Raw genomic sequence first — 19,864 nt, 5'->3', positions numbered from 1 at the left:
CAACAATAAAAGGACTTCAGGGGGAATCACTATCCCTGAACTCAAGCAGTATTACAGAGCAATAGTGATAAAAACTGCATGGTATTGGTACAGAGACAGACAGATAGACCAATGGAATAGAATTGAAGACCCAGAAATGAACCCACACACCTATGGTCACTTGATTTTTGACAAAGGAGCCAAAACCATCCAATGGAAAAAAGATAGCATTTTCAGCAAATGGTGCTGGTTCAACTGGAGGGCAACATGTAGAAGAATGCAGATCGATCCATCCTTATCACCCTGTACAAAGCTTAAGTCCAAGTGGATCAAGGACCTCCACATCAAACCAGACACACTCAAACTAATAGAAGAAAAACTAGGGAAGCATCTGGAACACATGGGCACTGGAAAAAATTTCCTGAACAAAACACCAATGGCTTATGCTCTAAGATCAAGAATCGACAAATGGGATCTCATAAAACTGCAAAGCTTCTGTAAGGCAAAGGACACTGTGGTTAGGACAAAACGGCAACCAACAGATTGGGAAAAGATCTTTACCAATCCTACAACAGATAGAGGCCTTATTTCCAAAATATACAAAGAACTCAAGAAGTTAGACCGCAGGGAAACAAATAACCCTATTAAAAAATGGGGTTCAGAGCTAAACAAAGAATTCACAGCTGAGGAATGCCGAATGGCTGAGAAACACCTAAAGAAATGTTCAACATCTTTAGTCATAAGGGAAATGCAAATCAAAACAACCCTGAGATTTCACCTCACACCAGTGCGATTGGCTAAGATCAAAAACTCAGGTGACAGCAGATGCTGGCGAGGATGTGGAGAAAGAGGAACACTCCTCCATTGTTGGTGGGATTGCAGACTGGTAAAACCATTCTGGAAATCAGTCTGGAGGTTCCTCAGAAAATTGGACATTGAACTGCCTGAGGATCCAGCTATACCTCTCTTGGGCATATACCCAAAAGATGCCTCAACATATAAAAGAGACACGTGCTCCACTATGTTCATCGCAGCCTTATTTATAATAGCCAGAAGCTGGAAAGAACCCAGATGCCCTTCAACAGAGGAATGGATACAGAAAATGTGGTACATCTACACAATGGAATATTACTCAGCTATCAAAAACAACCAGTTTATGAAATTCGTAGGCAAATGGTTGGAACTGGAAAATATCATCCTGAGTGAGCTAACCCAATCACAGAAAGACATACATGGTATGCACTCATTGATAAGTGGCTATTAGCCCAAATGCTTTAATTACCCTAGATCCCTAGAACAAACGAAACTCAAGACGGATGATCAAAATGTGAATGCTTCACTCCTTCTTTAAATGAGGAAAAAGAATACCCTTGGCAGGGAAGGGAGAGGCAAAGATTAAAACAGAGACTGAAGGAACACCCATTCAGAGCCTGCCCCACATGTGGCCCATACATATACAGCCACCCAATTAGACAAGACGGATGAAGCAAAGAAGTGCAGACCGACAGGAGCCGGATGTAGATCGCTCCTGAGAGACACAGCCAGAATACAGCAAATATAGAGGCGAATGCCAGCAGCAAACCACTGAACTGAGAATAGGTCCCCTATTGAAGGAATCAGAGAAAGAACTGGAAGAGCTTGAAGGGGCTCGAGACCCCAAAAGTACAACAATGCCAAGCAACCAGAGCTTCCAGGGACTAAGCCACTACCTAAAGACTATACATGGACTGACCCTGGACTCTGACCCCATAGGTAGCAATGAATATCCTAGTAAGAGCACCAGTGGAAGGGGAAGCCCTGGGTCCTGCTAAGACTGAACCCCCAGTGAACTAGTCTATGGGGGGAGGGCGGCAATGGGGGGAGGGTTGGGAGGGGAACACCCATAAGGAAGGGGAGGGGGGAGGGGGATGTTTGCCCGGAAACCGGGAAAGGGAATAACACTCGAAATGTATATAAGAAATACTCAAGTTAATAAAAAAAAAAAAAAAAAAAAAACTAAATGAAGAAACAAAAAAAATCCCACAAAAAAACCACAAAAATGAAAATCAAAACAGACAAAAGATCAATAAACCAACCAAACAAACATGCCCCAGCCTGCAGGGCAGTCAGCGGAGGTTGGGGACCACCTAGGAGAGAATGGGGGGCAAGAGATGCCAAGAAGGACACCAAGACAAGAGTCTGATCATTCCCCCACTAAGTCTAGGTCTATGGCATATCTAGGCTCAGGTTTTTGGCCACCCAAGGAGTGTCAGCCTTGGTGTTAGCCCTGAGTTGTTTGGGGGTTTCTATCATGCACCTTTGTCAAATGACTCAACTAGATATAACTCATTCCTGGCAATAGATGTTTTACTTGATGATGAAAGATATTTGGTTGGGTTTTGTCTCTCCTGTTAGTTGGTGACTCCAGTTAGATTTCCTTCATATATATGTGTGTGTATGTGTGTGTGTGTGTGTGTGTGTGTGTGTGTGTGTGTGTATGTATATATATATATTTCTCCCACCCTCATATGTATATATTTTAAGAAGCATTTACAGTAGTGTGTTTCCATATGACTCCTACTACCACCATCAACACTCAAATGACCCTTGGAATTAGTTGTATTCCCTCCTCCCCACTCCCCTCCTCCCCATTTGATCATCCCATTTCAACCCCCCCCCACCTCTCTCTCCACGTGGTGGTTTGAATATGCTTGACCCAGGGAATGGCACTATTAGGATGTATGGCCTTGTTGGAGTAAGTGTGGCCTTATTTGAGGAAGCATGTTGCTGTGGGGGTATGTTGGCAGAGGAGAGATGTAGAACTCTCAGCTCCTCCTGCACCATGCCTGTCTGATTGTTGCCATGCTCCTGCCTTGATGATCATGGACTGAACCTCTGAACCTGTAAGCCAGCCCCAATTAAATGTTGTCCTTACAAGAGTTATCTTGGCTATGGTGTATTTTTATAGCAATGGAAACCCTAACTAAGGTTTTCATATCTCCATACCTATGAATTCTATTTCCCCTTCCTTGTGAGATTCTCCCTTCCCCCCAGTCCCTTTCTCTGTATCTAACCTCTAAGGTTATTTTTAGGAAGCATTTCCTCAAGTTCAGCCATCTCAGGAACAAGTTCCACTTACTGGCAGGATCAAAACTAAGTTCATTCTCCCAAGCCCTGAACCCAACTCTTATCCTGTTTCTTCACGTGTTTCATGTTTGTCTGTTAACCAGCAAGGGATGTAAAGAAGGGAGATGCTTTTACCCTGTTCCCTAAACCAAGGCACACATCATAAATGTGTTGCCTGTCTTGATTTAATTGATGTCATGCTGCTTGCCCCTCCTTTGTTCCTTCATCACTCTACATTCCAGTTCAGAGTCCAGGAGGGACCTGACAGCAAAAGTTGATTCAAGGATCCTCAAACCAGGTGACCCGGAGAAGTCCCAGTCATCAATGTTAACCCCTGTGTCAAAATATGATTGGTCAATGCAACAGCCCATGCTATCCCCAATGCTTTAAAAATATTGTGTTAGCAATCAGGTGCATCCACAGACAGCAAAAGGGACTCCGAGGACAATGTTGACAATCGGGCATCTTCACAACCTGCTCCCAGGGACCCTGTGAGAAGACACATCATTAGATGCCCAGAGGCCCCTGTTTCATGTCCTCTTGAGCATGAGCCAGGGCCCCAATAAGAAGCTGTTTTGCCTTCCCCTATCCCTTCCTCTCTTCCTTCCATCCACAGGTAGCCTCTATACCTCTTCCTCTTAATAAACTCCTCACATGAGACTTGTTGCACGGTGTGATTTTTGTCAGAACCTGCCGCCTGCTTCCATCAGCAAGATCTCCCTTTGGGAATGAGATCCCAAAATAGCTTCCTGTCTGCACACACAGAAAAAAGCTTTCATTTTAAGCTTCACTTTCTGAGGTGAGTTTTCGTGGCTTCCACCCCGAACCCAACAGTTACATGATTCTGGCCTGTCTAGCAACAGCTTACAAAGTAACAGCTACATAAATACATACCATATTGTAGGGAGTCTGGGTTATCTCACTCTGGGTGGTTTTTTCCCCTAGCTCCATCCATTTACCTCTGAATTTCACATTTGTTTGTTTTTGTTTATCTTTAATAAGCAGGATAATATTCCTCGTGTAAATATGCGGCAATTTCATTATTTATTTTTCCCTTGACGGACATCTAGGATATTCCTACTTCCTGTCTATTCTAAGTGTTAGCATTCTGTCTAAGCTCTACCCCACAGTTACCTGGCAACAGCTAGGTATGCCTGACACTATAAAGGGAGCTGCTTGCCCTCCCCACTCAGTCTCTTGTTCTTGCTCCTGCTTCCTCTTGCTCTCTCTTGCCCCTTTGTCCCTTCTTGCCCCATTCCCCTCTCCCCTTCTCTCCACGTGCTCATGGCTGGTCTCCTCTCCTCTCCTCTCCTCTCCTCTCCTCTCCTCTCCTCTCCTCTCCTCTCCTCTCCTCTCCTCTCCTCTCCTCTCCCCTCCCCTCCTCTCCTCTCCTCTCCTCTCCCCTCCTCTCCTCTCCTCTCCCCTCCTCTCCTCTCCTCTTCTCTCCTCTCCTCTCCTCTTCCTTCTTCCTCTCTCTCTCTCTCTCTCTCTCTCTCTCTCTCTCTCTCTCTCTCTCGTCCCTCAGGGGGAAGGGATGCCTAGCATGGACCCTCTGAGGCACCCCCTTTCCCCAGACCTCCATAGAACATAATCTCCCCTCTCCTTATCTTTTTTATAACACAACAGTAAGTAGACCAGCTACGAACATGGATAAACAAGTGTCTCTGTGGTAGGGTGTAGAGTCCTTTGGATTCATGTGCAAGATTGAGTGGTATAGGTAGATCTTGAGGTTATTCCCAGCTCCATGAGAAACCACCACAGTTATTTCCACAGTGGCTGTACAGGTTTTCACTCCCACCAGCAGTGAATAAGTGTTCCCTTTTATCCACATCTTCGCCAACATGAACTGTCTTTTTTGTATAAACTGATCTTGGCCATTCTGGATTTTTAAGTTGAAATCTCCAGGTAGTTTTGACTTGCATTTCCCCTGATGACTAAGGATGTTGAACATTTCTTCATGTGTTTCTCAGCCATTTATGTTTTATCATTTGAGGACTCTGTTTCTCAGAGTCTAATGTTATCATTTGGGTTCTGTATCCCGTTTTGTTGTTGTTGTTATACAGAAGCCTGTAAAGCTCTCTTCAGAGGTAACCTCCCCTTGGCTTCTCACATGTCTCTGTGGAATACCACAGGGCAATCTGATAGCCAGGAGGAACGTGTGAATAGATGAGCATTTTCAGGAAATATGTTCAGGTGGTAGCTCTGAGCCTTCTAACCTCTAAAGCTCCATCCAGGCAAGGCCTGGTGCTCCCACTTACACAACCCTGTCCTTTAAATACAGCACACAGTAAAATAAAGTTGTTCACTCCTCCCTTTCATTCTCTTTTCTTCTCTTTCATTCTTCCTTCCTTCCTTTCTTTCTCTATTAAAAAAACAAAAAACAAAAAACAAAGAGTCTGAGTGACTCTGCCTGCGTGGTCATTGATCTTTGTCATGTCCAAAGGAAACTTTATGTCCCCAAATTCTGGCAGTTAGACAAAAGCCAGCATTCCTCAGGAACTTGTGAAGCAGGTTCTACTCTATAAAAGGAGCCATTTCCCTTAGTAATGGCAAAAGGGACAAATGGTGTGTTGGAGTTAGGCCTGGATCTTCCTCCTACCCCATGCTCCAAGATATAAAACTCAGACTCAAAATATATTTGCAAGTACCTTGGCCATATAGCTCTTGTCTGACTAGATATAATGTAAAACATCACATTTATTCTGGCCTATATCCTGCCATGTGGCTGTTCACCTGTGCTCTCTGTCTTCTCACATCTTTCCAGTGAGTTACTCCTCTGGCTCTGTCCCAGAAGTCTTTTCTCTTCCCGGATGTCCCACCTCTATTTCCTGCTTAAGCCATAGGCCATAGTTTTTTTTAAAGATTTATTTTATTTATTATATATAAGTACACTGTAGCTGTCTCCAGATACACCAGAAGGGGGCATCAGATCTCTTTACAGATGGTTGTGAGCCACCATGTGGTTGCTGGGAATTGAACTCATGACCTCTGGAAGAGCAGTCGGGTGCTCTTAACCGCTGAGCCATCTCTCCAGCCCTAGGCCATAGTTTTTTAATTGACAGGTGATGCCTCCATACAATACACACAATATTCTCTCTAAAATGGCGCCTATTCGAATACCAAAGCAAACATCGGCCTCCATGTTTTCTCAGTATCACAGGTACATAGCAGCCCCAACTCTACACTTCTCCACCTCATGAGCTTCTCCCCCTCAGCCACTCCCTTCTCTTTAAAACCCTGCTGTTCCAGCTATATCTTGACTTCATCTCTCCCTCATCCTCTCTCTCTCTCTCTCTCTCTCTCTCTCTCTCTCTCTCTCTCTCTCTCTCTCTCTCTCTCTTCAGCTTCTGCTTCTATCATGGCCAGGTCCAGTCTGTGGACCATGTTCAGTCTACTACGTTCTCTCTCTGCTCTGAACTCTGTTAGATCCCTCTGACTGTTCTCCGTCTCATGTCTACTATAAAACCTTCCTCTTAGCCATGTCACAGAGTGCTCATGTCATCAATTTTTGTGCTCTTCTCTTCCCGGAACTCCAAGTTTTAGCCTTCAATGTGCTGGATATGGCTATTTTCAATTGGGTTATTTGTCTTCTTGAAGTCCAGTTTTTTTAAGTTCTTTATATATTCTAGATATTAACCCTTTAAGGCATGTGTTAAAGACCTTTTTCTATTTTGCAGGCTGCCACGTTTCCTGAAGGATGGCATCCTTTGCCATACAGAAGATTTTTGGTTCTTAATATTAATTGTTCTCAGTACCTGTCTATTGGTGTCGGAAAGTACTTTCTGTGTCAATGAGTTCAAGACTATCCCCCACCTTCTCTTCTATGAGATTTAGGGTATCTGTCCTTACATTGAGGTCTGTGATACATGTAGAGTTGAGTTTTGGGCTGGGTAATGACTATGGACCTATTTGCCTCCTATATGCAGTCATCTAGTCTACTGCACCCTTAGTTGAAGATGCTTCTTTTTTCCAGTGTGTGTTTCAACCTCTTTGTCAAAACTTAGGTGTCCGTAGGTATGTGGGCTTATATCTGGGTCTAAAATTCCATTAAAATGTTTGTTTTTATGCCAATAGTATGACATTTTTATTACTTTAGCTCTGTGGTACAACTTAAAAATCAGAAATATGGTATCTCCAGCATTTTTATCATTCAGAGTTGTCCTAGCTATCCTAGGACCTTTTGTGTGTGTGTGTTTGCATATGAAGCTGTCTTTTCAATTTCTGTGAAGGATTATGTTTAGAATTTTAGTGGGGATTGTGCTGAACCTGCAGACTGCTTTCGGTAGGGTGTCTATTTTCACTATATCAGTCTTTCCAACCCATGAGCATGGAAAATCTTTCCATCTTCAGTGTCTTCTTCAACTTCTTCATTCAATGTCTTAACATTTTTTTTCCATTTTCTCTTTTTCAGAGCTGGGGACCGAACCCAGGGCCTTGTGCTTGCTAGGCAAGCGCTCTACCACTGAGCTAAATCCCCAACCCCTTAACATTTTTACTACATAAGTTTTTCACTTGCTAGGTTAGAATTATCATGAGATATTTTATTTTTCCTGAGGCTACTATGAAAGACAGGTTTCCCTGATGTCTTTCTCAATCTGTTTGTCATCAGTATGGGGAAGGCTACATGGAATGTTCATCTTGGATATAAACTCAAAGAAGCTTGCCTACAAAGAAAGGCGGGGGGGGGGGAGGAAGAAATCTATAATAGTGAGAGTGAGCTGACAAAGTGACATTGGACTGTTCTGGTTCTATGTGCTGGGCAATGTTTTCTAACATCCATGAGGGGCCTGTAGACTGCCATGGAATGATGAGAGGTGACAATGGAAAAAAACAAGTCTCCTAAGTACAATCCTCTGTTGTTCATAAGGTCTGCAACAAAAGCATAAGGACATTTCTGTCTTACGGCCATGTTTGGGGATGAGAATCTTTGAGGTAGTCTTAGATTTAGAAGAACAAAAGGTATCCAGGAGAAATTAAAACCCTAGGCTTGTGAAATGTTCTGGTTTGAGAATACATTTTGTTGTCTATATAAGGTGAATCACAGCTAGTAAATTAAAAACTGACTAAAAATCAAGAACTATCCAACTGATACTCTAAGGGCTCTGGCAGAAGAACTTGTGACACAGTTTTCTTTTCAAATTTTTAAAATATTATATATTATTATATATTAATTATGGTTCCCCTCCCCCAACTCCTTTCAGATCATTTCCACTTGCTCCACCCTACTAAATCCACATCCTTTCTTTTTATTTCACACTAGAATACAAATAATCATGTAATAATAATAATAATAATAATAATATAAAATTAGATAAAGGAAAAACATATAAACCAGAATAGGACAAAACAAACAGATCAAAGAAAAATAGAGAAAGCTGCAGAAACATATAGAGATACAGAAACACACAAATTCACAAAATAAATAAATAAATAAAAACTCAAAACCAAAAACCATGGTATATATGCAAAGGACCTGTAAAGTAGAAAAAAGAAAAGACAAACCCCAACAAAGCATTATGAGACTAAGAACCTCTGAAAATGCCATTGCGTTTATTATCTGTCAGCCATCTACGGCTGAGCAGGCCGTAAGCATGGCTTGTATACCCAGTGAGACTCCACTGGAGAAGGCTTATTTCTCATTTGTGAGTGGTTATCAGTTGGAGATAGCTCCTGGTTTAGGAATATGGACTTGTGTCCGTGTCCCCTCACAGCACTGGGTCCCAGTGGGTGCAGCTTGTGCAGGCTCCCTGCATGCTGCCACACTATGTGCGGGCTCAGATGTGCAGCTGTCCTGCTGTATTCAGGCCTTGTTTTCTTGGTGTTGTCCATCCCCTCTGCTCTTACATTCTCTCTGCCTCTTCTTCTACAGGGTTCCCTGAGCCCTGAGGGGAGGGGGGATTTGGTAGAGACATTCCACTAAGGACAGAGTATTCCAATGTATATCACTCTCTGCCCATTGTCCAGCTGTGTAAGCCTCTGTATTTTTACTCTCATATACCGCAGAGGGAAACTTCTCTGATAATGGCTGAGCAACTGATCTGTGACTATAGCAGAATGTCATCAGGAGTCATTTTATTGGTACATTCCTTTAGCAAAACAATAGTATTTGGGTTTCCCCTATGTCTCTGGCCTATCCAGTCTTATACAGATTGTATAAAGGCATTTACATGAGGAAACAGAGAACTCTAACAAGGCTTTCTGCGAAGATAAAGCCATGATAGAAAGGACAAGTTGTATTTAGAAAAAGAGTTAGAAAATACTGCCTGAAAATTCACATCCCAAGAACTAAAGGTGGATCAACTCCAGTCTGCCCTTGGCTGTTTGGTAGAGATCATGACCTTCTCTTGAACCTTGGGCTTGGGCCATTGCCCTTACGTGACTGATGGCCACAAATCAATGGAGGGCTGTGGCTAGTGACAGGGCCTGGTTTGCCGGGAGTCAGGCGAAAATGCCTATCGTCCCTTTCAGGATCACTGGGAACCTTTGCTCAACTGGGAACCAGGGTGCCTTTCACTGTCCCACAGAAACTCCCTGGACTCTACACTCTGTCCTACCAGTAATCCTTTAGTCAGACCACATTGTGCAGAGATGCAGATGACCAACCTGTACATCCTGGCAGTTACATAGTTCAGGCCAGGTAGCACAACCTAGCCTGCTGTGTCTACCTCAGACACACAGCCAACACAAGAGGCATATATGCCTATGTCACACCATAAAAACATGAAAGGTCAAGACAGTTTGTACTCCTCAAAATCTACCAGTCCTATAGAAATGCTCTCCAGTGAGAATTGCCCATAGGAACCCCAGAACACAAAATGTTTTTTAAAAAGTTATAAACATCATCAAAGACTTCAAGAAATTAAAGAAGACACAACTAGCTCAAGGAACATAAAGAAAATGAACTAAAAAAAGAATAAAATGCCTGAGATATTCAAGAAAACACAAACACAAGGGGGAATGTAACAGCACAGATAATCCAGGGTTTGAGAACCAAATTCAATAAAGAGATAAAAACATCGAAGAGAACGCAAGCTAATATGAAATGGAATTGAAAAACACAATAACCCAACTAGAAAACTCACAGGAAAGGCGAACAGGTAAAATGGATCAAACAGAAGACAAGACATCAGGACCTGGAGATAAAGTAGAGGAGTTAGGCCACACAAAGAAAGAATTGAAAAAATTTAAAAGACACAGAAAAGGAACAAGCAGAAAATGTGGGCACTGTGAAAAGACTGAATCTTCCAATTATAATCATAGATGAGGGAGAAGACAAGGCACAGACCAGGTCTTTAACAAGATCACAAAAGAAAACGTCTCCAAACTAAGGAAAGACATGACCATACAGATGCAAGAAGCATGCAGAGCCCCCAGTAGACAAGACCAGCAAAGAAATCCCTTATGGCGATTATTACGATTAAAACACTAACTGCACAGAACAAAGAAGCTATTGGAAGCTATGAGAAAACACAAGCTACATATAAACCAAAACTCCTCACAATGATACCTGATTTCTCAATGGGAACTTAAAAGCCACAAGAACCTTGAACAATGGATTCCACGTTCAAAAAGACCGTGACTACCAACCTAGACTACTGTAACATATAATGCTGTGGTTAAAAAAGAAAGAAAACCTTTCCGTGACCTGATTATGCTAACACAATTCTATCTAGAAAACCAACCCTAAGCAGAATTCAGGAAATAACACTTTGGACTAAAGATAGAGATGAGTACAGTGAAGGGCCTCTAGAAAGAAAAGAACTGACGCTATCGTTATTAAATTTATAGAACAACAAGAACACAAAGAGCAAGCAAACAAAAGCTTCAGAATGACTGTAACATACACCTCTCACTAATGACTTTAAATGTTAACGGCTTTAACTTTTCAATCAAAAGACAAGCTTGGCTGAATGATTTAAAGCAAAATCCATTTTGTGCTGATTACAAGAAACTTACCTTAGAATTAAAGATAGATGCAACCTGAAAGCATGGGGAAAAATCATTCCACTCAAATGGATCGAGAAGCCACCAGGTGTTGCTCTTCTATCATCAGAGAAAATAGACTTCGAGCTGAAACTAATGAGAAGAGACAAAGGGATAATTCATTCTAACTAAAGGTACGATTAACCAAGAAGCCTTTATAACTCTGAATATATATGCACCATACTCTAGTTTTATGGAGAACCTTCTACTGAATTAAAGACAGATGGATGTCAATCATTAAGAATAAGCAACTTCGGGGTTGGGGATTTAGCTCAGTGGTAGAGCGCTTGCCTACGAAGCGCAAGGCCCTGGGTTCGGTCCCCAGCTCCGAAAAATAGAAAAGAAAGAAAAAAAAAAGAATAAGCAACTTCAATACTCCCACTTTCTCTAATGCACACAAAAGATCATCTGAACAAAACAACAAAGAAATGACATTGAATATCAGATGGACTTAAAGATAATGAACACCAAAGAATACACATTCTTCTCAGCAGCGCACGAAAACTTCTTCAAATAGACCAAATCCTGCAACACAGGACAAACCCTAAAAGCACTCAGAAAAATTGAACTATCTTTCTGCAGTCTACCTGACCACGATGCAATAAAATGTAAAATAGACATCAAACACAGCTCTAATTAGTTCACAAACTCATGGAGATTGAACTACTCACCACTGATGAATGGGTCAAAGATAGAAACCAAAAAAGAAAAAATTCCTCAAACTAAACAAAGAAAACAAAACCTCAGTCCTCCTTCTTTGTCTCTCTGTCCTTTCTTTGTCTCTCTGTCCTTCTTTGGAGTGATTCTTTCACACTTTCAGACAGTATCTTTCTATCACTAAAACAGTCTTATGAAGGAAATTCATAGCTCTAAGTTCCCACATTTAAAAAACCAGAAATGGGGGCTGGAGAGATGTCTCAGTGGCTAAGAGCACGTCTACTCTTCTACTGGAACCAGGTTCAATTTCCTGTACCCACATGCAGTAACAGCCTTCTATGTCTCTGGGATCAGGAAAATGTCTGACTTCTTCTGGCCTCTGCAAGGTGCACAGACATTTATGCAGGCAAGACACCCATATAAATTAAAAGCATCTAAAACCCATATAGATTAAAGAGTTCTTGGACAAAGAAACAAAAATGGCTCCCAAATATTTCAGAAAATGTTCATCCTCCTATGTTGGCAAAAGGAAGATGCAAATAGCAACAACATTGAGATTTCGTCTCAGTTAAAACAGCAAAGGTGCGAGATGCAGCTCCCGGCTGCAGTTCTGAAGAGAATGTGGAGAAAGGGAGCCCTTATTTATTCCTGGAGAGATTATAAACTGGCAGCCACTCTAGAGAACGGTTTGGACAATTCTCTAAAAGCTGAAAGTTCACCCAGCACATGACCCAACCACATCACTGCTTGGCATATGCTCCAGGGACTTAACCCTTCCTCCACAGACACTGCCCCAGCCGTGACTGTCGCCGTTCACCATACCTATGAAATGGAAACAACCTACATGCTTTTCATCTGACAAAGGAATGATGGAGCCGCAGTATATAACCACAACAGAATACCACTTAACTATAAAGGAAAACGAAATCACAAAGTTTGCAGGTAAATGAGTAGAACTAGGAAATGTTACACGGAGTCAGGTAAACCAGACCCCAAAAGACAAGTGCTGCGTGTTCTCTCTTCTCTCTTTCATAAACTTGATTCCAAACTTGAGCTGTGAGCATATAAGTTCGAGTAACCACAGAAACTAGGAAAGGGAAAAGGGGTCCAGGAGAGGATGTCTTAGAGTTCCACTGCTGTGATTGAAACACTAGGACCAAGAGCAACTTGGAGGGGAAAGGATTTATTTTTTTTTTCTCTTCTTTTTTCGGAGCTGGGGACCGAACCCAGGGCCTTGTGCTTGCTAGGCAAGCGCTCTACCACTGAGCCAAATCCCCAACCCCAAGAAAGGATTTATTTACATCACTGAAGGAGCAGGCGCTGCAGCAGAGGTCATGAAAGCGCTCTACTTTCTGGCTTGCTCCTCACAGCCTGTTTTCTTACAGAACCAGGACCACCAGCACAGAGGTGGTGCTGCTCCTAGTGAGCTGGACACATCAATCACCAATCAGGAAAATGCACCACAGGCTTGCCCACAACAGAGTCAGATGGGATGTTTTCTCAAGAGAAGATCGCTCTTCCAAGATGATTCTATCTGGTGTCAAGTTGGCATGAAACCAACCAACACATAAAGGGGGGGGGGTAAGGGGGACACTGAATACAGGTGCTATGAAAGAGGGAGGGAAAAACAAGGAGGGGACCTCTTACTTGAGAAGGGGTCAATGCACAAGGAGAGAGGGACATGTGGGACAAATAACACTAAGGATGCTTGGAAAAGCCTTAAGGCATTGTGTTGCTTTGCATTTACCTAAAATGACATACAATTTGTGTAAGCATACAGGCATGGGGTTGTTGGTAAGGGGACTCCACACATTATAGGCTGTTACTATTGTCCTACGTCACCTTTTAGAGGTTGAAGGTAAGCCCTATTGCTGAAGACACAGAGCTCGGAAGTTTCCAGTTGGATCCAACCTGAGAGCTTCCTCCCTGAAGGCGTTTATAATCTCAGAAGGTGCCATTCAAGCTGCCAAGGGAGTCACTCCCACATGTAAAGTCTATGAAACACGGCAAAAAGCAGCATGACAAGATCTCTCTGAAGACACAGCACTGTCACTCATATCTTGGTGTTAACCAGCAGTTCACTAATAGAACAGACGGTCCACTCATGCCTAGTACTGGAAACCTAACAGACTAGCTGGGGCTACTGAGGTCATTGATCTCAGAGAACCTACCCCGACCACTGTACTAGATCAGCATGATCCCTGGCTGTGTTCTAAACACATATCCTTATATCCACAGATAAGAGTAGCACCCAACCCACATCAAAAAGCTTCTCTTTGCAGCAGACAGGTAACAGTTCAGGGAACCACAAGAGGTCAAAGTGCAAACACCAACTGATCATGGGGTGAGCAGCCCCAGTGGACAATCTACAATACAAATCCTTCACCTCGAACTCAGGGAGCATCATGGAAGAGGAGACAGAAAGAATGTTTGAGACAGAGGACACGGGAATGGTAGGGCTATGTCCTAGGGATGATGGAGAAGCTTCATCAATGACACCTCAACAAAATGGCTACCCAAACAAGTTCTGAACAAGTACAACACCAATGCACAAGGCCCTGCCTCTAGATAAAGAACTGAGAGATGTTGAAAATGAAAGATGTATTCCTACCCCCCAGGGAGGGAACAGTAACTACTAAGTGGTTATCCAATACAAGCAGTAAGTTCTGACATCATTTACTTGAGAAAAGCACCAAATGGACAGAGGGTAGCAGTGTTTGTATATGTGATAGTGCGTGCGTGCGTGCGTGTGTGTGTGTGTGTGTGTGTGTGTGTGTGTGTGTGTTTAAAGCAATAATGAGGAAGAGGCCAAGGAACTTAGAATGAGTGGGGGTAGGGGTGGCATGGGAGAAATTGGAGAAAGGAAAAGGATGGAGGGAAAAGATAATTATATTGTAATAAAATAAAACAAAATATTTTTAATTAAATAATTATTGTTTTAACCATTTAGTTTTTGTTTTTTTAAACAAAACTTTTCAGTGTCATGTCAAACCATTGGGAGCAATATCCAGTAAAGTAAGGGCTAGTGGATCAGAGCCACCTCCAGAAGCACAGCCTAGAGGGAGAAGCTTGTCCACTAGGACTTAGAGTGGGGCACAGCAGGAGTGAAGTCTTAGTGAAGGCAGAATGGGAGGAGTCGGGTTAAGAAATGTGATTCTTGTGTTCTGACAAGACTCCAGCTAACTATAGCGAGGACAAAGAAGGGGTCAAACTGACATTTCTGTAATTACAAGGCCTATGTGTTAGGAAGAAAGACCCCCCAAGCATAGCCCCCGCCCAGGGTGTGGAGACTGACTAGCTTCCCTGCCCTTATTCACACTGCCTGGGGAGCTTGAGAAGGCTCTCCTGGGAGAATTACATTGGAGTTTGAAGTCTGAGTGGAAACTAGGCAGGGTCTTGGAGGCAGGAGTTCCTCAAGGGGTCTATCTGTGCAGACCACAGTCAGGAAGAAGCTGTATCTAAGGGACTGAAAGTATCTGAGGCTGAGGTAGATTCCCAGACAATGCTCCAAGGCAAGCCAGAGCAGGGCCAGAATGATCCTACAGGCTGGTTTGTTTGTTTGTTTGTTTACTTCTCATGAAGGTATTTCATACAGTTGAAGAAAAAGGTTGTGGTGATGTTAATGGTAGACATAGAGAAGGGACCCACTTAGGAGACAAGACAAAAAGACAGAGCAAAACATACAGTGGGGTGACTAAAAAGGAACGAGGAAGATGCTATCAGGAGGCTGCGACAGTCCGATTTACGAGGGACGACTTCTCCTTTCTCACGGTAACTGAAATTTTGAGCAACTGTTTCTGTCACTGATTGTTTTAAGCATGAGAAATTGGGAATAGCCATACAAACTCACGGGCACACCCTGCAATCTTATCTCTGTTCTCAAAAACAAGAGGTTCGTTCTTTGCCAGTGAGAGGGAAATGCGCCTGTATGCAGGTGTACAGGGCGCGTGTTTTCACTGGGCTGTAGCCTTTTGAGTGGGCACATCGCGTCACTTTTAGCTCATCTCCACATCAGACTGCCACAAGTCTTCGATTTTCTCAAATCATGACATAGTACAATATATAGTACAATTAAAATATGCTTGTACTCTCCCAAAACGGAGTCAGGAAAGCCAGAGGTAAGGCAAGGGAGAACAGACACCTGGGAAGAAGAGAAAGAATCTGACGAGGGAGACTGTGGAGATACGAAAGCCATGAAGGAACTTAACCCACCTAGTCCTATTCTCTCAATACACCACTGTGAGAATCACGTCTATTATTATTATAATTATCATCATCATCATCATCATTGTTATTACTAATGTGATACTTGTGGAGATCTGGGAGGAGCCAAACATGTAAAACAGAGCACCTGCAGACAGTCTCTGCTAGCTAGACCAAAACTTTCCTTCTGTCGTTCCCCTTGCATTTTTAATACCATCGGAGTTGTAACACAATGGCAAACAGTCTCCACCTCACTCTTTAGCATTAAAGAAAGACGGTTGAGGAAAGTGGTTTGTGAAGGATACTCATTAAAGCTGCACTCTGGCGGCGGCAAGGGGAGTTGGCTTTGTAAAAGAGTAATTTACCAATCAATTGTGCCTGTGCCTCCTTCCGGGTTTGGTAGGCTCAGTGCCTAAAAGCCACAGAGCCCCATCAGGCGGGGAGCAGGGTAAAGTGCAGAAGTCGGAGCCCAGGGCTGTGTAGACCGCCGGCACTATGCTGTACCTACCGTGCCTGTTGCTGTGGGCATTCCCACAGGTCTGGGGACAATCCGAAGGTGAGTAAAAGCGCACACAGAACCAGCTGGGGAAAGAAGGGAGAGAGCCTGGCTGGAATCGCTGTGCGGTAGTGGGCGGGTGGGGGTGAGAATCGCTTCCTGCCTTGCAGCAACAAGTGGGAGGTACAAAGTGTGGATCAGGCTCACAACAAGCACAGTACAGAACTTCGCTGAGCCTGCCACTTCTCAAGCCCACCTAAAGCGGTGCTTTTTCCTCCTGCAGTCTATCTGCTGATTCGCTATGTCCTTTCGTTTCCCATTGTTTCCAGTCCAGCAGAATTACACCTTCCGCTGCCTGCAGATCTCTTCCTTCGCCAACCGAAGCTGGTCCCGCACAGACAGTGTGGTCTGGCTGGGGGATCTGCAGACACACCGTTGGAGTAATGACTCAGACACCATCAGCTTCACAAAGCCGTGGTCCCAGGGCAAATTCAGTAACCAGCAGTGGGAGAAGTTGCAGCATATGTTTCAAGTGTATCGAACCAGCTTTACCAGGGACATCAAGGAAATAGTCAAAATGATGTCACCTAAAGAAGACTGTGAGTGGAGGGATGGAACCCTGAACCCAGTGGGCAAGAGTGATCCAGAACCCCGACTGGATAACTGGGCATACATGATGAGCTTCTCTCTGTGCACCCTTCTGATTTTCACTTCTGTTTAAAAATAATCTGTGTCCCTTCTAAAAATAACCCGTTTCTGCCCTAGATCAGCCATGATCATTTCCCAACACCTAACTATAATCTTCATGCCAACTTCTCCTTTCTTCCAAACCCTTAATTGCTCTTTGGTCTCCACCCACTCCTCCTTACAGATCCTATCGAGGTCCAACTGTCTGTTGGCTGTGAAACGTACCCTGGGAATGCTTCAGAAAGCTTTTTACACGTAGCATTTCAAGGAGAATATGTCGTGAGATTCCATGGAACATCCTGGCAGAAGGTCCCAGAGGCCCCATCTTGGTTAGATTTGCCCATCAAAATGCTCAACGCTGATGAAGGAACGAGAGAAACAGTGCAGATACTCCTGAACGACACCTGCCCCCAGTTTGTCCGTGGCCTCCTAGAAGCAGGGAAGCCAGACCTAGAAAAGCAAGGTCAGCCTGCTATTTTCACCCTGGTTCTCCACTTGGATCCATCTAGGTTTTTTCCATCGCTGTCAGCTGTAGAGGAAGGGCAAGGCCCAGGAAGAGATGATTAAGGCATGCAGGATTTATTCTTTTCACTGACATTCTTGGATTCTATAAATTGAGTTAAATAAACACTGGGGATAAAAGCTAAGCCATGTGGTATTTGAGACAGGCTATATCAGCTGAGCTCAGGTTGTTCTAGAGTACAGAGGAGGGCTACCGGAGGCTCAGATGAGGGTAGCGGTATCCGGGATGGTCTTCCTAGTCAGAGGGGTAGAAATAGATTAAACTTATAGGCAATTTCATCTCCAGAGGTGGGCCTGTGAGAATCATGAACTTGATAGGTGCCCTGGAGCCCCTAATATAAAAATTCTTGCTTTAAGACACTTTCTTATTCTCTTGATGGGTACAGAGAAGCCAGTGGCCTGGTTATCCCGTGGCCCCAACCCTGCCCATGGCCATCTGCAGCTGGTATGTCATGTCTCTGGCTTCCACCCAAAGCCTGTGTGGGTGATGTGGATGCGGGGTGACCAGGAGCAAGGGGGTACTCACAGAGGTGACATCCTGCCAAATGCGGATGAGACATGGTATCTTCAAGCAACCCTGGATGTGGAGGCTGGAGACGAGGCTGGCCTGGCCTGCAGGGTGAAGCACAGCAGTCTAGAGGGGCAGGACATCATCCTCTACTGGGGTAAGAAAGAACTGCAGCCTGGGTTGCCAGTGAGTAGAGGTGCCCTTCAAACATGGAGTGAGAGTGGAACAAACCTACTTTCAGAGGTGAAGCTTCTATTAAAGAAGAGAGAGAAGGAGGGGATTCTAGATAAAAAGAGTTGAGATAAGATGCACTATGTATAAGAAGAAACCCAAAGGATCCAGAGGACATGGCAAATAAAGAGGTTCAGGAAGATCCATCCCCTGGTCGAGAGGACCCAGGACCCCAGACATAACTGTAGTATATTTGGGTGCATCCTGAGTGAGCACTGGTTACTTTGCTCTGGGCGCTTCATTTCAACTCGTCACTTAGCTTTGAAGCAAGTATTGTTATTCTGACTCTGAGAATGAAGAGTTGCTGCTAAGAGAAGATAACCACCCAGATTCACACAGAAAGGGCTGGAAGTAGACAGATTCACACTTGTTTGGATAGCATGTAGCCAGATCCTGACAAGAGATGGTCAATCTAAACTCATGAGGAATAAAAAAAGGGGGGATATACTTTTAAGTAGAATAGAGAACTTGAAAAGGAGACAGGTTCTTTGTTGAGAGTTACATTGTATTCTTCCAAAACAGGTGGCAGACAAGTATCCCCGGTGTTGATCTTCTTGATAGTAGGCGTACTGGTTCTAGTGGTGTGTGCTGTGGCCTACTATATCATCAGGAAAAGGAGACGGTAAGTCTCCCATGTCCATGTGTTCCTTTCCTCCACAGCCCTCCTTTATTCCTTCCTTTTCTCTCCTAATGGCCTCTCTCTTCTTCCAGCTCCTATCAAGACATCATGTGAGATTTTTACCCCTGCCTCTCCTGAAGTTCAGACCTTCCAGGTTCTAGGACTTCAGTCCTTGTCTGCTCAGAAACTGAGGATAAAAAAGAGGAATCCTGAAGAAATGAAGAGCAACCAGTACACCCTTTTAATATTAATTATAAGAAATCAATTATTTAAATGATTTTTATAAGCTTGGGTAGTTCAGAACAAACACAACTGCACATGTGTGTACCTGCCAGAAACAAGCTGTGAGCAGTGTCTCGTGGGATTTGTACTGAACTAGACAGCACGCTTCCTGCCCAAACAGACACTTTGGGGGTTGTTGGCAAGTGTAAAGTCCAACACCAACACGACTGTACTCTGTATTTTTCAAGATAACGAGAAAAATGGATTTGTGTGTGTGTGTGTGACATATAGCTTTGGGGTTTGTTGGCAAGTATAAAGTCCAACACCAACACGACTGTACTCTGTATTTTTCAAGATAACTAGAAAAATAGATTGTGTGTGTGTGTGTGTGTGTGTGTGTGTGATACAAATATTTTAAAAAGTAAAGTCAAATATTTACAAATGATTACTACCTTTTTTTTTAAATGATTACTACCTTAAATACAAACCTGCTGACTGATGATAACCCCAAAGGCTTCTTCCAGTGTGTGGTCTTTTTACAATGTTTGTTCTAATTGTCATAATGGCCATTTTAGGGCACAGTCTCCATTGAAAATGTGCATTAATGACTGAAAGGTGGTTTCTCTTTAAAATAAAATTAGGATGTACGATG

General features: G+C 43.4%; 1 protein-coding gene, 1 long non-coding RNA gene and 1 other non-coding gene across 4 annotated transcripts in view; 2 read left to right on the top strand and 1 right to left on the bottom strand.

The window, feature by feature from the left end:
* Positions 1-16,577, bottom strand: part of LOC147996337 (uncharacterized) — a 27,348-nt gene extending 10,771 nt beyond the window's left edge. For both annotated transcript variants that reach the window (XR_015676081.1, XR_015676080.1), the window contains exons 1-2: positions 16,436-16,577; positions 11,041-11,160 (exon numbers count right to left, since the gene is read on the bottom strand). This is a non-coding gene — a long non-coding RNA (uncharacterized LOC147996337). The remainder of the gene's footprint in view (positions 1-11,040; positions 11,161-16,435) is intronic.
* Trnar-acg (transfer RNA arginine (anticodon ACG)) lies at positions 11,320-11,400 on the top strand. Its single transcript has one exon. It is a non-coding gene; the product is annotated as a tRNA-Arg (tRNA).
* On the top strand, positions 16,326-19,864 carry Cd1d1 (CD1d1 molecule). The gene is given in 6 exon segments (NM_017079.1): positions 16,326-16,483; positions 16,753-17,022; positions 17,295-17,573; positions 18,019-18,297; positions 18,894-18,993; positions 19,083-19,864. Coding segments are annotated over 6 exon segments (1,011 nt in total). The 5' UTR covers positions 16,326-16,422; the 3' UTR covers positions 19,105-19,864.

Source organism: Rattus norvegicus, chromosome 2 (assembly GCF_021556685.1).
Source record: "Rattus norvegicus strain SHRSP/BbbUtx chromosome 2, alternate assembly SHRSP_T2T, whole genome shotgun sequence".
Classification (NCBI taxonomy): domain Eukaryota; kingdom Metazoa; phylum Chordata; class Mammalia; order Rodentia; family Muridae; genus Rattus; species Rattus norvegicus.
This window is presented reverse-complemented; position numbering and strand designations above follow the sequence as displayed.